A 20481-nucleotide genomic window follows, 5' to 3' on the forward strand; every position below is an offset into this window, starting at 1 on the left:
ATCTTCGATTGATTTGTTCAAGAAGGTCTTAACATCGTTTGAGTCAAACATATGTAAGCTAGCTCGAATATTATTATCATAAGCCATGATACCCGCCATATCAAAATAATTATATGTAAGAAGTTTTCTTGCGTGGAATAAATCTAAGGTCCACAATTGTGGATATTCATGTTCCAAATGAATGAAAGTTGAATTCCAACTTTTAGATAATGAAGTTAGAAGAGCATCTCCGTTAATACGAGTTAAAATAATGTCGACCGATCTAGTCGTCCTTGTGGACCCGCTAAAGTCAATGTAGACAGTGCTATCAAGCAAAGAAAGCAAGTGTTCGTAATTGATCTTGAACATTACCATTGAGAATAATAAATTTACAAAGTTATGATTTTAGGATTTGTCGTCTCTACAGGAGTTAGCAGTTACATCAATCAAGTGGATGAGAATGAGAGACCTTAGATGGTTAAATTGCTTGAGCAGTGTCTCTTATCTGGGTTCTTTGAACCACCACTCTGCTAAAAAAATTCAAGATTAAAAAGGGCAGCCTGATGCACTAAGCTCCCGCTATATGCGGGGTTCGGAAAAGGGCCGAATCACAAGGGTCTATAGTACGCAGCCTTATCCCTATATTCATTGACCCAATTGGGAAGTTCTATATGTTGTAGAACTTGACGAAAAACACTAGTGGAGGCTCAAAGGCCTCGAGGTTATTTGTTTCCTGTTTCAACTACAAATATATGTCCAAATGGGTAAATAAATCTCTCTAACATTGCGTACGAAAATGTTTATTAGCTTTGACACGGGCGTCATCAACTTGAAGATCGTGGAGTTTGAACTCTTTACACTGTAACTCTGGAAAATGGCAAACCTTTTTTCTCCTGCTTTACACTAATAATAATCGCAACTAAGTAACTAATTATATTTAGGGAAGTGTGGACCAATATCCATATCAGAGCAACTCAGCCTTGCAGCATAATGTATCTTTCTTCAACACACTAACCGGACACTCTTTAAAATGACACTTTTACTTCCGTATAGACATTACATGCAATGTTCATTATTCTACAACCTACCAGTATACGAGTATTTACAGGACCACGATAAAATGACTCAGAACGCCTTAGGCAGTATAACGCAACACACATTCTCTGACCTCACATGATTTACAAGGTAAGCAACGAATAATGGTCTACAAAAAAAACAAAAACAAATTCAAGCACATATATATGGACTTTACTGACAGGAAAAGGGAAAAAAAGGTTCCAATTCACTGAAGATAATCAGACGTGGGATATCCAGCACCAGGTGGAGGATAATTGGCTGGTGGGTAACCCTGAGGCTGCTGTTGTGGTGGCGGGTAACCCTGAGGCTGCTGCTGTGGTGGCGGGTAACCCTGAGGCTGCTGTTGTGGCGGCGGATAACCATGGGGTTGCTGTGTTGGTGGATAAGCCTGGGGCTGTGCAGGTGGATATCCCACTGAAGGGGGAACAGGCTGATCTAACCGAGACATTTGTTGAGCAGGTGGCACTGCCATTGGCCGTGGTCCAAATTTTCCATCTCTTTTGTCCATTTCAACCTTGTGCTGTGTCTGAATAGAATTATGATGGCCAAGATTAAAGTGAGTGCAAACCAACATATACTAGTGCCAAAAAAGAAAGGAAAATGATCTCAACTTAGAATACTTCACGGACAAGTAACTAATGTTATGACTAAAGTTATACAAGCATAATTAATTCCATCAATAGTCAAGATCAGATATTTACTGAAAAAAGAAGATTTTGATTAGTTGTATGATAAACTCTACCTATGTGAGTTTTGTAAAGCATAGCTGGTCCTAAGTTTGATAGAGGTTTTAGTATAATTATATGATGAATCACGTTTGAGTGAGTGAGCTGAATGGATATAGATAATAGATTATGAATCCTTTAGGTGGAGTCTGAATAGAGGTTGTTCATAATAATTTGCAGCAAGAATGGAGTTACCTCCAATGTTTTCTCGCAAATACAGGGAAATTTCATTGTTTAAGGGAAAAAGGTCAGATTTGTCCCTCTACTTTAATAAATTATCCACGTTTATCCCTAGACTATCCGTCCAAATATGTCCCTGCCGTTAAGAAAGTAGACAAAAAATAACCTCTTATTTTGGCTTGGATGCTAATTGACTATATCAGTGGAACTCTGTTTTTAAGAAGGTAAGATAATTTGACTATTTCAATGGAACTATGTTCGTACTAAATGATTTTCCAGATGAAGAATGTGTTCAAGTTAAAGCATACCTGCATACAGCTGCAAACCCTGCCGATAGAAGAGAAAAGTAAATGAAGATGAAAATAGAACTTTGGCACAAAAAATGTTTTTGATACATAAAAACAAGCATCTTACGTGCAGTAAACAACGTCTGACAGACAGTTCAGAAGCTGAGCAGCATCTTGAATTTCTTCACTTCCTGTGAGACAAGCAATAATGCTACATATACATGCTAACTGCTGTAGGCAAAACATGAATCCCTACAACAAGAGGCAATGTAAGTTAGATAAAGAGTTTTATGGATAGTGAAAAAATTATTTTTAGAGTCAGGTCATTTATGAGGTAATTCTCGATATCTGTATGAAAAGTAGTATTAGTAGGGAACGAGATAAAAATGATAGCTTACATCCTATAATAGGTGAAACTAACTAATATGTTATTTAAAAAATATTTACATTATTAGAGCAAATAACTTAAATCCTCGGATAAACTGATGGGCATGTCCCAAGCATAGAGAAGTGGGAGGAGAGATGGAGAAGAGTTGCAATTACTATTATGCAATTATCGCATTTTGTTGTCTGCAGATTGAACTCATCTTGCAACATAAAGCGTGTCGAAGCAACAGAATTTGCAAAGCAAAGAAAAACCTGACAACAAAAGCATGTTTGAGAAACAAATTAGGAGAAAACAAAGATGCAGACTCGGAGATTTTCAGGAAAAATATCTAAATATCTGCCTGACAATGAAGAGATATATCATATAATCATGAAATTGATAAAGAATTTGGACGATCAAACAGAATAACACCATACCTCCGTACAAAGACAGAATTCAGGGCAGTGGCTTTCTCCACATCTGCCGCTACAAGGCATATAGCCTCCACAACATGTATATCTATAAAAGAAAGAGTGTTTAAATGATAAAGATACTTCAAGATGTAGTAATTTGTACAATCAAACAAAAAACAGAAGAATTACCTAGACATATCATTGTATAGAGCTCGTTTGCGGAGGACATATGATGCACATGGGGCGCTTTAGCATTCAAAGTTAAAGAAAGAATCAGTTATGAGTAGTAGCACCATCAGTTAGACAAACATTCATACGACCACTCTGTGGGGAAAACAGACAAGAAGAAAGGAAAATCTTGTGGACCTCCAAGTTTCTGAGCAATATTCTCTCTTTGATTAGTGATAGCAGGGGATATGGAGTAGATGCTCGAACCTAAGTGACTCTTCAAGACTGAGACATTTATCCACTTTCATACCGATGGTAGGCATTTTGATAAGACCATTACATTATCAGTTTGAGTTGGTAACATTTCTCGTTAGTTGTCACTCATTAAGAATCTTCCCAACATATTGCATGAAGAAAATAAACTTCAAAGCACTGTTATGCAACAACTACTATGTAGTTTTTGGAAAGAAAGCTAACCAAACTCAACTAGTTTGCTATTGATACTTAGTTGTTGTAGAATTTGGAAAGAAAACTAACGTCCTAACACATTGTCACTGCATTCATTGATTTAAAGTCTTCGATCCTCCTCTGATCAGAAGGGTACTGACAATTAATTAATTTTTATCTGTTATCTAACAGAGACAAACGTAAGAGTCGGATATCAAAATTCAGACTTTTGATATTATCAATAAGAAGAACTGGAACTTCAACCTTCTTGTACTGAATAAAACACCACCAGTTGTCTAATGAAGTGGCACTCAATAGGGATAGACAAAACTTAAAATGATTCACCAACTAGTACTAGGAAAGGCTAGCAGCTTAAGATTATATGACAATAAAGCAAAGGGAATAGACGACGTATACTGAAGGCACCTTCGGCTCGATATATAAATCTGTTTAAATAAAATTTAGAAGCATTTGTTTATAATAGGTAATCATAAAAGGATTGCTTGACAAACATTTGTTTTAAACCCATTGTTACTGAATGTAGTCAGTCCACTGCTGAAGTAAAATCCTAGATCCGCGTCTACAAAAATGGCCTAAATGCCACGGAAGAAAGGTAAAGAACTAAATTAAGCATAATTTTTAAAAGGATTGCTTGACAAACTTCAATTTTCAATTCTATTTACCACATTCACTCTAAATAATCTTAATTTGATGATTTCCAATTTACAAGCAATCATAATAACAAACTGTTGGGATCGAAATAACATGGTGCATGCGCAAACTAACAATACAAAGCTTGGTGGACGACAAATCAAACGACAAAAGAAAAATATACTAAACTAAGCATAATAGTTTATAATGGTCAATGGATCTACATATGAAAAAACTAATATAAAAAGGAGAAAAAAAACTATCGAGAGAAAAATATACCCTAAGCAAAACTCTTTAATGACTACATTATGGATATATTTTTTTGTGCTCTTGTGAGAAGCAGAGATCCTTAATTTATAGATGTGCAAATATTAAGGAGATTTAATCCTTTTAGAAGTCTTTTTCCATTCCTTCAAGAAAGAAAGGCCTAATAGATTAGAAATTCAGGTCAAATCCTAACACAAACACCAGTTCTAGTTATTCAGCAAGCAAACAAACTATAGAAATTAAGCTCAAACCTCATAATTCATAATCATAATCCATAAAATAAAAGAGTACAAACATAATAGAAGCACTCACCAACAAAGCGAGAAACAGCAAACTGCAAAAGCCATAAAACACACAGATCATAGTGTAAGTCGAACGCTATAATGCTATATATAAGAAATCAAAAAATCGAGCAAAGAAAAAGAAGGAAAATTCAAGTGAAGGGAGATTATACAAAGAGGATCAGACTGAGTGGCTCGCATGAGATCAGTGTGCCAGTGATTCGGATAATTCTGACGTAACTTCATCTTCTCCATTTGATCCGCCATTTACCCGTACACTAAATCACGCACTGACTGTGAGAGACTTTTCAAGTACTTATGTTTTCTTGACAAAATTGGAAAAAAGAGAAGGAAGAGGAATGTTGTGTGTATGGAGAACAATATTGAGTACTCCTACTATACATGTGCGATACAGATTCCTCCGATGTCTATTGTAAAACGTGGCATTTTCTGATTGGTGACTCTGAACGCTGGCATTTTCTGCTGTATTATATGTAGACCTACCACATTCAATGCAACTGCTTTAACTATTCTTATTTTATAAATCTATTTTACTTCCTTTTTAATCAATTTTAAAAAGAATGTTTTCTCTTTGTACTTCTTTAATAAGTTTTTATTTCAAATGTTTTACTTTTTTTCTAATCAATGTTTACTTTTTAAGTGTCTACTTTTTTTAGTTATTTCCAAAAAGAATATCTTTTCATGTATTTGATAATTCCTTAATTCTAATATTCTACGTGGCTTGTTCAAGACTACAACATTCATAAGATATTTTGGTATATTAACATTAGTTTAAAACCACAAGATTTAATGATAATTTTTATTTTCCTAAACTTCGTGCGATAATTAAATTAAGGCACTTTAATTATATCAGATGGTGTATATACTTTCAATATACTTCCTCTTGGGAATGACATAACATATTTAATGGGAAAAGATCACCGTGAAATCCATAATAGGTAAGTCCACAACGTGTGCCTATCGTCCTTCACGTACCTTATCCGCAAGAGAAAGGGAAAAAAATAAAAGGAGAAGTACAAAGAGAAATCAAATAAAAGAATCAATTGCAAAAGCTTTAACTTGGAACTGAATTTCAAGTGAGAAAACGGCTTGAGAATCAAAGGAATATACAAATGCAAGATACCTACATCTTCTTTGAGTGAGCCTACAAATATGTTACAAAATTTTTTGAGTTCAGATATCAAGATTCTTAAGAAGGACTGAACAAGATTCTCGAATCCCAAGCATGATAAATTTCGAAAACGATATATTCAGGGGCCAAAGTTTGCTGATAACTCAGCCAAATATTAGATTTGCGGTAGGTTCGAATCCTTAATGTCCGTCTAATTCACATACTATTATGATGTGCTTTTACTACTAGACTAAGTGTTACAGGGCCAATTCTAGCACAATTGACACTGCACGGCAGTAGCCAAACTTTCAGCCACTCAACCTTACTTTTTTCGCACACAGTCTAACACTTAGAATAATTCAGACTTAGCCAAACATAGCAACACACAAAGCTACGGATAAAATCACCCAATCTTTATTATTCTCGCAGAATACAAAAAGGACTCAATTGGAAAAGGCTCACATATGCTACTAGCCTTATTCCAAACGAAATACACACATAAAAGAGGGTTGCCTATGGCAGTTTTACAAAGGGACAGTTATACAATGTGTCTTCCACATGACAGGCCTAAAAACAAGCATAACCAATCTGTTTGAATTTGAATTCAAACCCTTCTCACGAATTTGGACTTGTCTTCAGCATTTTAGTCAACTGCACATGTGCTTTGCACATGCCTTTATTCCACAGCACATGCATAGCTCACCTTTCAGTCACATGACTTGCACACTTGTTTTTCAGCTTTTGCCCATACTTAGTCTTCCTACCTTGCCTTGTTTTTGGACCATGCCTCGCCCATAAGCTCATGACCACGTCTTGCCATAAACTTAGTCGTCCCACTGATCCGCACGCATGGCTTAGCCAAGTGTCATGCGCCTTTATTTTTCATAGCCGTTGCCCACAATCAAGTTGACTTGTCTAAGTCCATTCACTAACTTAGATTTGAGCAACACAGTCTGGCATTTCAACCTTTACATCAGGCTTCACCTCAACCATTGCAGCAAGGAAAGTATCATCTCCCCTTTTCAAACCTTTTTAGACCATCATGGCAGAAACTAATGAAGCCTTCCGTTGAGTTTCTTCTTTCCCGTAAGGATGAATAACCTTCACAAAACCATGAGCCGTTTCATGCATAATCATCACTCCGTCCAAGTGAGGCGTTGGAACAAAGCGATGCTTCCGCATAAAGTCAATTCCGAGGATCACCTCAAAGTCCTCTAATGGAATCACCATCAAATTAACTTTCTCTTTCCAGTTCCCAACAGACATAGGAACGTTGTAAGCCATACCCACAATGGCTTGTGCTTTGGCATTCACTGTCTTCATGTAAGAGGGACATTTTCTGACACTCAATCCGTACTTATGCACCAAACTGATGAGTAGCAACAATATCTACCATTGTTATCACGCCCTTTTCTCCAATTCTCATTTCAATGTGCATCAACAAAGAATGAGGGTTAGTCTCGTTGCTTGTGGCATTAACCAACAAGATAACATTCAAGAATTGCAAAGGATTCACTAAGGCAGCAACAACTTCTAGACCTTCTCCATCCCGACTATTTTCTGTAGCAAGGAAAGCATTAACTCGTTCTCGATTTGGACAGTTTTTTGTAATGTGAGGTCTGCCGCATGTCCAGCAACCATCGCTCTTTTTGTTTGCGATGCATTTGTTCCTAGCAGATCCGTCAACGGCCTTGCCCTTTTCCACAACTTCTTTTCGAACTTCCTTCCTCCATTCCCTTTTCTTCTCCACCTTTTTCTTAGGTTTTGAAGCAAAAGGAATTTCAGAAAGACTACAGATACTACGATAATCCACCAAAGAATCCGCTGTGCAATCGCACTCGGGAGATCTTTCACGTTCTGTCTCCTGAGTTCGTTCTGCGCCCATGCTTGTATTCCAGAAATAAAGTTATGCAATTTATCATCCTTCGACTTATTCTGAATATCCAGCAATAAGGAAGTAAATTCCTTAATATAGTCATGAATTGATCATGTTTGCCGCAAGCGTTTCAAGCGATCCCTAGCAAGCCAAGATGCGTTGCTAGGTAAGAACTGGTCCTTCATTTCTTTCCGGAGTTTCTCCCACGTATCGATCTTGGGTCTGTGTCACGACCCGAATTTTTCACCATCGGGAGTCGTGATGGCACCTACTATCAGAGCTAGGCAAGCCAAATATTAAACATTCTCTGATAACATCTCAACAATAACAATATACGAAAAACAATTAATGAAAAACGGAAGACTTTAAGTTTATAAAACTGAAATTCAAATGCGGAAGTTTAAGACAGATCTATACCCAAAATCTGGTGTCACTACTCACGAACTTCTAAGAGTGCTAAATACAACCGTTTGAAAGAAAATATAAACTGTTTGTCTCGAATATATGAGGTAACAGATGGAAATAAAAGATAGAGGAGACGTCGGGCCTGCGAACGCCTGCAAGGCTACCTCAGTGTCTCACTGGACTGAAGGCTGGCTCCCGCCCTACTGCTGCTGTCCTAGAGCTGCTCCGGTACCGTAATCTATGCAAAAAGCACAGAAGTGTAGTATCAGCACAACCGACCCCATGTGCTGGTAAGTGCCTGGCCTAACCCCGACGAGGTAGTGACGAGGCTAGGACCAGACTCCAGATGAACCTGTGCAGTTATATAATATATGGCGGAAAGTAAACAAGTAATAAGCAGTAAAACTGGGGAAGGGGAACATGCTTCGAGGAAAATAAATCAACCTAGCAGTACTAATTAGATATAAGAGAGAACAATACAGTATTTATATTAATGCATTAACACTACTGTTGCGGCGCACAACCCGATCCGATATAGTAACTGTTGCGGCATGCAAACCGATCCAATATAATAACTGTTGCGGCGTGCAACCCGATCCAATATATTAACTGTTGCGGCGTGCAACCCGATCCAATATAATAACTGTTGCGGCGTGCAACCCGATCCAATATAATAACTGTTGCGGCGTGCAACCCGATCCAATATAATAACTGTTGTGTCATGCAACCCAATCCAATATAATAACTGTTGCGGCGTGCAACCCAATCCAATATAATAACTGTTGCGGCGTGCAACCCGCTCCTATATTAGTTCATCACACAATCACGAGGCATCCCGACAAGGGAACATATCAACTCAATAAATTCCCGACAAGGGAGTAAATCTATAATATCAATGAAAACCTCCCGGCAAGGGAGCAACACCAATAACCTATGCATTCCGGCAAGGGATTTATCACGTCTCTCTCTTCTTTCCTTTAACCTTCTTAATCAATAGTATCTATATCGTTCGAGCCAACGCTCCAAGAATTCACAATTCATAACTAACCCTCGTACTTTTCACATCATGTAGAATTCATCAATTAACATGGAGGAGTCCCCCAAAATATCAAATAAGTGCAAACAAAGACCCACGGTCATGCTAGACACCGGTGCATAGATACTCGTCACCATGCCTATACACCGTACTCGATAATTTAGCAATTAGATATTAAACACTCTAATCCTATTCCCTCAAGCCAAAGTTAGATCAAACACTTACCTCGAATGCTCCAAATTCAACTCACGCTTCTAGAATAGTTTTACCTCTCGAATTCACCGCCCAACCGCTCGAATCTAGCCACAAATTACTTGAATGCATTAATAAATACTATTGGAACTAACCCCAATGCATAAAAATAGTTTTTACAAGGTTTTTCCCAAAAAAGTCAAAAATACCCCCGGACCCACGTGGTCGAAACTCGAAGTTCGGACCAAAATCCGGTTACCCATTCCCCCATGAATCCAAATACATGATTTGTTTTGAAATCGGGCCCCAAATTGAGGTCCAACTCCTCAATTTGTAGAAAACCTAGGTTCTACCCAAAACACCCAATTTCACCCACGAAAATCTTTGATTTGAAGTTAAAATTATGTTAAAAGATGTTAAGGAATAAATAAATTAAATTAGAAATCACTTACCAATCGTTTTTGGAGAAGGAAAGTTGTTTGGAAAATCGCCTCTTAGGTTTTGGGTTTTTGAAAAGTGGAAAAATGACTGAAAATCCGATTTTTATATATACTCAGGCTGGGGGCTGGCGCGGACCGCACCAAAATGTGTTGCGGCCGCGCCGAGTGGGAGGAAAATTGGGGCTTCTCTGAACCCCTCCAGCGCGGACCGCACTGTTTTGGTGCGCGGCCGCACTGGTTAACCTGAAACCCTAGCCCTCAGACTCAACCACGCGAACCGCACAGAAAAGGTACCGCGGTCACGCGGCTCCAGCGCGGACCGCGCAGAAATGACAGCGGTTGCACTGGTGTCTGCAACACCTGACCTGCATTTTCTTAAGTCCAAGACCTCCCGGGCCCCATTCAAAACTCACCCGAGCCCTCAGGGCTCCAAACCAAACATACATATGATCTTAAAATTATCTTACGGACTTACTCGTGCGATCAAATCGCCAAAATAACATTATATACGTAGGATCAAGCCTCAAGACACATGATTTTCTTTCTTCAACTTTCATAAACTTCAAATTTCCCATTTTTAGTCCGAAACATGTCAAACGACGTCCGTTTTCAACCAAACTTTACAAATAGTGCTTAACACATATTTAAGACTTCTACTGGGCGTCAGAACCAAAATACGAGCCCGATACCTATATTTTCTAACTCCTTTTCATTTCAAATTTTCATATCAAATTTCAGAAAAAACAATTTCTTTCAAAAATTCATTTCTCGGGCTTGGGACCTCGGAATTTGATTCCGGGCACACGACCAAGTCCGATATTATTCTACGGACCCTCCGGGACCGTCGAATCATAGGTCCGGGTCCGTTTACCCAAAATATTGACCGAAGTCAATATTATGCATATTAATATCAAATTTCATCAAATTTTTCGCAAAATTCACATATTCTAACATAAAAAAATTTCTTGCTACGCGCCCGAACTGCGCATGCAAATAGAGGCAACTAAAAGCGAGGTTTTCAAGGCCTCGGAAGCACGGAACAATGAAGAATTATGGTGATGACCCTTTGGGTCGTCACATTCTCCACCTCTAAAATAACCGTTCGTCCTCGAACGGACAAAAGAAAGAAGTACCTGAGTCTGTAAATAAATGAGAATAATGGCTCCGCATATCGAACTCGGACTCCCAGGTCGATGCCTCAAGAGGCTGACCTCTCCACTGAACACGCATCGAAGGAAAACCCTTCGACCTCAACTGTCGAACCTGCCGGTCTAGAATAGCTACCGGCTCCTCCTCATATGACAGATCCTTGTCCAATTGGACAGTGCTGAAATCTAACACGTGCGATGGATCGCCGCGATACTTTCGGAGCATAGATACATGAAACACGGGATGCACCGCTGACAAGCTAGGTGGAAAAACAAGTCTATAAGCCATCTCTCCCACACGATCAAGAATCTCAAATGGACCGATGAACCTAGGGCTGAGCTTTCCCTTCTTCCCAAATCTCATCACGCCCTTCATAGGCGATACACGGAGCAATACCCGCTCACCAATCATGAAAGCAACATCTCTGACCTTGCGGTCTGCGTAACTCTTCTGTCTGCACTGAGTTGTACGAAGTCTGTCCTGAATAATCCGGACCTTATCCAAGGCCTCCTAAACTAGGTCTGTACCCAATAACCGAGCCTCTCCCAGCTCAAACCATCCGACTGGGGACCGAGACCGCCTACCATACAACGCCTCATACGGAGCCATTTGAATGCTGGACTGGTAGCTGTTGTTGTAGGCAAACTCTATTAAAGGCAAAAACTGGTCCCACGAGCCTCCAAAATCAATGACACAGGCTCGGAGCATGTCCTCAAGAATCTGAATAGTTCTCTCGGACTGACCGTCCATCTAGGGATGAAATGCCATACTCAGCTCAACCTGGGTGCCCAACTCTCGCTGAACCGCTCTCCAGAAATGCGAGGTAAACTGCGTACCCCGATCAGAAATGATAGATAGTGGCACACCATGAAGGCGAACAATCTCCCTGATATAAATCTCGGCTAACCTCTCGGACGAATAGGTGGCTGCAACAGGAACAAAATGCGTTGACTTGGTCAGCCTATCAACAATGACCCAAACTGCATCAAACTTCTTCCGAGTCATCGGAAGTCCAGTAACAAAGTCCATAGTAATCCTCTCCCACTTCCACTCGGGAAGCTCAATCCTCTGAAATAAACCACCGGGTCTTTGATGCTCGTACTTAACCTGCTGACAGTTCAAACAACGAGCCACATACGCAACAATGTCTTTCTTTATTCTGCGCCACCAATAATGCTGCCTCAAATCCTGATACATCTTCGCGGCGCCCCGGTGAATAGAATACCGAGAACGGTGGGCCTCCGCTAAGATCAACTCCCGGATCCCATCAACATTGGGCACACAAACCCGCCCCTGCAATCTCAATACACCATCATTATCTAAGGTTACTTTCTTGGCACCTCCATGCTGCACCGTGTCTCTCAAGACACACAAATGGGGATCATCGAATTGCCGATCACGGATACATTCCAATAACGAAGAACGAGCGACCGTGCAAGATAATACTCGACCCGGCTCAGAAATGTCCAACCTCACAAACCGATTGGCCAAAGCCTGAACGTCCAAAGCAAGCGATCTCTCACCGACCGGAATATAAGCAAGACTGCCCATACTGGCTGACTTTCTGCTCAAGGCATCGGCCACTACATTGGCCTTCCCCGGGTGGTATAAGATAGTAACATCATAATCCTTCAGCAACTTTAACCACCTCCTCTTCCTCAAACTCAACTCTTTCTGCTTGAACATATACTGAAAACTCTTGTGATCAGTGTAAACCTCACACGTCACACCATATAAGTAATGCCTCCAGATCTTCAAGGCGTGAACAATGGCTGCCAACTCCAAATCATGCACTGGATAGTTCTTCTCATGAATCTTCAACTGCCTCGAAGCGTAGGCAATGACCTTGCCATCCTGCATCAACACTGCACCAAGTCCAATACGTGATGCATCACAATAGACTGTATAGGGCCCTGACCCTGTGGGCAAAACCAATACCGGTGCCGTAGTCAGAGCTGTCTTGAGCTTCTGGAAGCTCGTCTCGCACTCATCTGACCACCTGAACTGGGCACCTTTCTGGGTCAATCTGGTCATAGCGGCCGCAATGGATGAAAACCCCTCCACGAACCGACGGTAGTAACCTGCTAACCCCAGGAAACTCCGAATCTCCGTAGCTGATGCTGGTCGAGGCCAGTTCTTAACTGCCTCAATCTTCTTCGGGTCCACCTGAATACCCTTTGCTGAAACAACGTGACCCAGGAATGCAATGGAACTCAACCAGAACTCGCACTTCGAAAACTTGGCGTATAACTGACTATCCTTTAGAGTCTGAAGAACCACTTTGAAGTGCTACTCATGCTCTTCCTGACTGCGGGAGTATACAAGAATATCGTCAATGAAGACTATCACGAACAAGTCAAATAAGGTCTGAACACTCGGTTCATCAACTCTATGAATGTTGCTGGGGCATTAGTCAATCCAAATGACATAACCAAGAACTCATAATGGTCGTACCGAGTGCGGAATGCTGTCTTAGGGACATCGGATGCCCTAATCCTCAATTGATGGTAGCCAGATCTCAAGTCTATCTTCGAGAACACCCTCGCACCCTGAAGCTGGTCGAATAAATCATCAATCCTCGGCAGTGGTTACTTATTCTTAATCGTCACCTTGTTCAATTGCCGGTAATCAATGCACATCCTCATCGAACCATCCTTTTTCTTCACGAATAGCATCGGTGCGCCCCAAGGCGAAATACTGGGTCTGATGAAACCCTTCTCAAGCAAACCCTGAAGCTGATCCTTTAACTCTTTCAATTCGGGCGGCGCCATACGATACGGCGGAATGGAAATGGGTGCCCGGCGCCAGATCGATACAGAAATCAATGTCCCTGTCAGGCGGCATACCTGGCAGGTCTAAAGGGAAAACCTCGGGAAACTCCCGAACAATAGGGATGGAATCAATAGACGGGACCTCAGCGCTGGAGTCGCGAACATAAGCCAGATAAGCTAGACACCCTTTTTTCGACCATGCGTCGAGCCTTCACATAAGAAATAACGCTGCGAGTGGTATGACCTGGGGTCCCTCTCCACTCTAGTCGGGGCAAATCTGGCAACGCCAAGGTCACGGTCTTGGCATGGCAATCCAAGATCGCATGATACGGGGACAACCAATCCATACCTAATATGACGTCGAAATCCACCATATCCAAGTGTCACACCTCCTTTTTCCGCCCTCGCGGGTATACAAGAGTTTTTTCCAATTAAAGGACAGTCGAAACGGGATTTGTTTATTTATTTCAGAGTCGCCACTTGGGAGATTTAGGGTATCCCAAGTCACCAGTTTAATCCCGAATCGAGGAAAAGAATGACTCTGTATTACAGTCCGCGAACCAGAAATCCGGATAAGGAATTCTGTTAACCCGGGAGAAGGTGTTAGGCATTCCCGAGTTCCGTGGTTCTAGCACGGTCGCTCAACTGTTATATTTGGCTTGATTATCTGATTTTATACAAATATGGACTCATGTGCAAGTTTTATCTTTTTACCGCTTTTATTATTATTATTTTTTATTTATTTATTGTTATTATTTTACGAAGAATTGCAACATTGTGAAAACGTATTTCAAATCACGTCGCAATCAATGCACCCGTGATTATCGACACATTTCGACTCCGTTGAGATTTAGATTTGGGTTACATAAATGCACACCCGTATTTAAGAAAATAACATTATTAAATACGCGCCTAGAGCGACTAGCGTATCATTATTTTGGGTAGGGCCGTGAAATTTGCTAAAACGGCTCCTCCCTAATTCTAAGCGATTAAATGTACATTTATTGAGGGCCCCGCAATCTATACATTTCATTAAGCGAGGCTCATCTCATTTATTTTAAATGGACAAATCTTAAAACGACTACATTTTTCTATAAAAATTAGTCTCTAAAATAAAGAAAGAAAATCCTAATTAATTACTAGCTTTTTATTATTTTAAGAAGACATGACATGCTAATTGCTTGATTAATACAAATATTGATGAAAAAGGAATTTTACTCTTAATTTCGAAATTATAAATAAAATAAAAATTCAACAACTAATATTCAAAATAAACAAATATAGCTAGATTAAAATTCAGCATTGTTATTTTTTAAAAAAAATATATTATTGAGATTAATTATTCACAATCATTTGAAACTAGATTTAACCATAATTACTAAAGCTTATTAGAAAGTTTATTAGACTTAAACGTTCTTTTAATCTTGCTTAAGCTCAAGTCATGCCTTAATGCCTAATTTACGATGTTTAATTTAAATTCGTGTCTTAGCTAAATTTAGCTACTTGTTCATGATCAACCTATAATCTTGAAGCCTTCATAACTAGTGAATTAACCTATTTTGCCGAACTGATTTATTACAGACTAACTTATGATATTATTTTCTTATTCCAGTTATTATTTAGTAATTCATGAAATAGCTTAAATACAATCAACAAAAGGAACAAAGAAAAAACGAAATTAAAACTTCAAATTTTCATTCTTCATATGTATTCACGCTTCATATTCGGATTACAATAAACAGCTTTTCAGTTGTGTACCTGATATTGGAAGCAAAAGAAAATGAATATGAGAATCAGCAGCAGCAGTAAATCAGTACAACACAGCAACAATAGCCCAGCAACAGTAACAACCCAGTAACAGACCGGTGGAGTAGTAATCACAAAAAAAAAAAAACTTCCATCTTTTATGAAACAACAATTAATTCTGATTTCAAATAACAAAAGAAAACAGAATATTTTTTTTAGTTTTTTTTATATTTGAAAGCTTAAATATTTTTCGGAATTTTCTATCTCTTAAATGTTCAGCCCTTTTCTCTCTCTTATTTTCAGATTTGTTTCTCTCTCTCGTTTTTTTTTCTGTCTGTGTATATTTTTCTGTCTATCTCTCTTCCTTTTAAATCTGATTTCAAGACTTCCTATATATAACACATCCCATAAATCTTTTAATTAATTAAAATCAATACTTTTTCTCTATCCAACCCATTATCTTCCCACTCATCCCCATTACATTAAATAAACATATCACACCACCCCATTATATTTTGTCCCCCATGCTTCACTTAAAATAATACAAGATTCCCCCACTAAATTTTGTCTTGTCCCCCCTTTATGTTAAACAACTATATCACAAATCACACCATTTTATTTTGTCTCCCATGCTTCATATAAACAATTACAAAATGTACAATTCCTAAATTACCCCTCCGACCTTACTGAAAATTACCAAACTACCCCTGAACGTACTACAAATTACCAAACTACCCATCAGCTATAACACATCAATTAATCAAACTTAACCAAAATATAGGCAATACGATTAATTTCTAACAATGTTCAAACAACAAATTTCATGAACATGATTTCTTCAACATTTCAATAACAAATCACATGAACATGATTTCAACCACAAATCATATGAACACAAATTGAACAACCAAGAACAACTAAAATTTGATTGAACAATATTTTTAGCAACAACAAACCTATTTTCGGATTTAAACAACAACAACAATCAAACAAGTATATTTAGATTTCTAAATTCAATAATATTGAACTTAAAATCAACCATAACAACATTACAACCAACAATTCCTATATCAAACTTAAACAAGATTATGAGACAAATTCAAGAGATAATCATAAATGATAAACAAGAAATCAAACTATACAAATTTCGGATTCAAGATCAACAAACATAATATGAACATGAATTAAATCTAAAAATAAAAACGACGGATTCAAATGATTAAAACCAACATACTTCCTTTATTACAACTAAATTCTTTTAGGCAAATGACAAAACAAAACCTAAGAAGAAACAATTATTGAATTTAAACTTGAACTTAACAATATTAACAATTTCCGGAAAATACATAAAATACATTAAACAAATTGAAGAAACAATTAATTAAACTTCAATTTGTATCTAACTAATATTAAACTAACAAATATTCACTTAAACAATAATACAAACATGAAATAAACATGAAAACAACTAATTAAACTTCTATTTTGAAATCTGAAAATTAATTTTAACAAAGCACATAAACATGAACAAACTAGAAAAACGATTTCAACGATGAACAACGAACAAAACAAGAATCGAATATTTAACGATTTTAACTTTGAGAAATATAAAAACGAAAATGGACAAAATAAAATTCAAAACTACTAACCGGATTGAAACGAAATATGTATGGACTGACTCGACGAACCTCGACCAAAGCACGACCAAACGACGACGAACACACGACGTACAGGATCTTGACTCGACGAAAAACCCTCGACCTTTGCCGGACTTTAACCGGACTGCCTTGCGTCGTCAACAACAGTACGATGGTGAGCAACCAAACAGCAGACTCATGGGGTCGTCGACGGCAGTACGCAGCAGTGAAGAAGACGAAACAACGGAGACTGGTTGTGTGCGTGAAGGATATCGAGTGAAGCAGAAGCAGCAGCTCGGCGCAGCAGAAGGGATGAAACAGGAGCAGAACTCGTCGAGCCATGGACGTCGAGGGTCATCCTTGGACGTCGAGCTCGACTTTGAGCTTGACGTTGAATGACGACGATGAAGCAGGAGCAACTGGGAGATGAAGCAACAGCTCGAGACGATGAAACGGTAGCTCGGAGGTGAGGTAGCAGTTGTTCGAGCTGTCCGACGAGGAGCTGGGCAGCCATGGGAACAGCTGGGTCTGGTTTGTTGGTGGTGGTCGACGAGTGGTTTCTGTTTGGTGGTGGTCGACGAGTGGGTGCCGGACTGGACGACGGGCAGTGACGGGTTCGTGGGGGAGGGTGGTCGACGTTGCAGGCTGGGGTTTGTGGGGGGAGGCAGCCATGGATGGGGTGTTTTGGAGTTTTGAGGAAGAAGAAGGAAAATGAGGGGGGTGGCGGATGACTTAGTAGTTTTAGGGTTTTTTTTTTTGTTTGTAAAATAATAGGGGTGTTGGGTTATGGACTGGGTCGACCCAGTTCGAAATGGACTGGGTTGTAGGGAAGATTGGGCCATTTTTTGGGCCTATGGCTTGAAATCGAAGAAGAGGCCCAATTCCGACTTTCTTTATTTTTTGCTCTCTTTTCTTCTTTTATTTTTCTAAAACTAAATTATAAAAATACTTAAACTATTATTAAGAACTAAATTAAGTTATAAAAGCGCAAATTAACTCCCAATAACAATTAACGCACAATTAAGTAATAATTAAGCATAAAATTGTATATTCGGACATTAAATGCTAAAAATGCAAACGATGCCTATTTTTGTAATTTTTATTTTTTTGTAAAACAAACTTAATTACTAACAATTGTAGAATTAAATCCTACATGCAAAATGCGACATATTTTTTTATTTTTATTAATTTAACAAATAAACATGCACAGACAAACATACAAATAATTACACAAAAATACCACAAAATATCACAAAAATTGCACACCAAGAAAAATTATTTTATTTTTGAATTTTTTGGGAGTAATTCTCATATAGGGCAAAAATCACGTGCTTACACCAAGAGCAACATGTCAACATGGGTCTTAAGACCCCTGAATACCACAACACATGAACGATGAACCCGATCCACCATTATAGAATCCCCCACTGGCGTAGACACATATACAGGAATACTCAAAGCCTCACTAGGCATAACCAAATAGGGTGCAAAATAGGACGACACATATGAATACGTAGATCCGGGATCAAATAACACAGAAGCATCCCTATCATAGACCAAAATAGTACCTGTAATCACAGCATCAGATGACTCAGCCTCTGACCTGGCTAGCAAAGCATAACAACGGGGATGGGCCCTACCTCCCTGAATCATATCCCTGGGACGATCTGCTGTTGGTTGACCCCTACCTCTAGCGGTCTGAGCTCTACCTCTAAGACCTCTACCTCCACCTCTATGTCCTCTACCCCCGCCTCTAGCTGGCTGGGCAGGCTGTGGAGCAACTAGTGCCTAGATCATAGCTCGAGGGCCCTGCTGCTACGGCTGTGTACCCCTGAATCTCGGGCAAGCTCTCCTGATGTGACCATACTCACCACACACGTAGCACCCACCTGACTGCTGCAGCCGAGGGGGCTCAGACTGACCTTGTTGACCTGAATGACTTCCTCAAAAACTCTGGAGCGGTGGTGCACTAATAGGCTGCTGATCAGAATAGTGCTATTGAGGACCACTACCTCCTGAAATACCATGAGAAGTCTGGAGAGCTGACTGAAAGGGCCTCGGGGGATGGCCTCTAACATAAGAATCCCTACCTCCAAACGAGGTATCGCTGAATCTACCAGAATGACGGGGCCTCTTATCTGACCCATGACCACCTCCCTGAGAAAGTGCCATCTCTATCCGGCGGGCACCATCTGCCGCCTCCTGAAATGAAATCTCACTTCCGGCACTCATGGCCATCTGAACACGGATCGGCTGAACCAACCCATCAACAAATCTCCACACCCTCTCTCTCTCGGTGGGGAGTATCATAGTGGCATGGCGTGCAAGATCAATAAACTGTGTCTCATACTGGGTAACTGACATAGAACCCTGCTGGAGACGCTCAAACTGCCTGCGAAGGGCATCCCACTGAGTAACTGGGAGAAACTTCCCCAGAAATAACTCTGAAAACTGATCCCAGGTCAATGATGGTGACCCTGCTGGCCTGGCTAAACAGAAATCTCTCCACCAAGTCTTGGCGGATCCCACTAGGCAAAAAGTGGCGAAGTCGACCCCGTTGGTCTCTACAATGCCCATAGTCCGTAGAACCTCATGACGGCTAAATATGAAATCCTGAGCATCCTCTGAGGGAGTGCCACTAAATGTGGTAGTGAAGAGCTTGGTGAACCGATCTAGCCTCCACAGAGCATCCGCGGACATAGCCGCACCATCACTGGACTGAGCCACAATACCTGGCTAGACCGCTGCAACTGGCTGAACTGCCACAGTTGGCTGAACTGTTGGAACCTGAACCTGAGGAGCTACCTGCTCCGGAGTACGCATAGCGGGAGTCTGAACTCCTCCCCCAGCCTGAGACGTGGCTGGTGCTACAGGAAGCAAACCTGCTCTAGAAATTCCCTCCATAAAACCTACCAATCGGACCAAAGCGTCCTGAAGCACTGGAGTGGCTATGAAACCCTCTGGGACCTGAGTTGGGCCCACTGGAGCTGCTGGAGCTGGAACCTCCTCGTCATAATCAACATGAGGCTCCACCTCTGGGACTGCTGCTCGGGGCTGAGCTCTGCCCCGGCCTCGGCCTCTGGCACGGCCTTGGCCTCTGCCTCTGGCACGGCCTTGGCCTCTGCCCCTGATAGGAGTTATTGCTGGGGGCTCGGGCTTTTGCACGGTAGAAGAGAAAGCACGTGTTCTCGCCATCTGCGAAAGAACAGAGTAGGAAGACAATCAATACTTGAGAAACCGAGTCGCACGACAAGA

General features: G+C 40.2%; 1 protein-coding gene across 1 annotated transcript; it reads right to left on the reverse strand.

Annotated features, from left to right (window-relative positions):
- Positions 1 to 1003: 1003 nt before the first annotated feature.
- Positions 1004 to 5214, reverse strand: LOC104232681 (uncharacterized). Its single transcript, XM_009785941.2, has 8 exons — positions 5016 to 5214; positions 4874 to 4895; positions 3218 to 3274; positions 3053 to 3134; positions 2792 to 2887; positions 2376 to 2500; positions 2270 to 2288; positions 1004 to 1582 (listed from the first exon to the last, which is right to left on the reverse strand). Exons 1-8 carry the CDS (start codon positions 5107 to 5109, stop codon positions 1262 to 1264), a joined length of 816 nt encoding a protein of 271 aa, XP_009784243.1. The 5' UTR covers positions 5110 to 5214; the 3' UTR covers positions 1004 to 1261.
- Positions 5215 to 20481: the final 15267 nt, after the last annotated feature.

The sequence above is a fragment of the Nicotiana sylvestris genome, chromosome 1 (genome assembly GCF_000393655.2).
Source record: "Nicotiana sylvestris chromosome 1, ASM39365v2, whole genome shotgun sequence".
Lineage (NCBI taxonomy): Eukaryota > Viridiplantae > Streptophyta > Magnoliopsida > Solanales > Solanaceae > Nicotiana > Nicotiana sylvestris.

What these genes read in the sequence shown, in the direction of transcription:
- LOC104232681 (XM_009785941.2), bottom strand. Translation starts at nt 5,109, where the DNA reads ATGGCGGATCAAATGGAGAAGATGAAGTTACGTCAGAATTATCCGAAT. An exon ending in CTATACAATGATATGTCTAG is followed by an intron (nt 3,135 to 3,217) that starts GTAATTCTTCTG and finishes TTTCTTTTATAG; the next exon opens with ATATACATGTTGTGGAGGCT. An exon ending in AATTCTGTCTTTGTACGGAG is followed by an intron (nt 2,888 to 3,052) that starts GTATGGTGTTAT and finishes TTTTGTTGTCAG; the next exon opens with GTTTTTCTTTGCTTTGCAAA.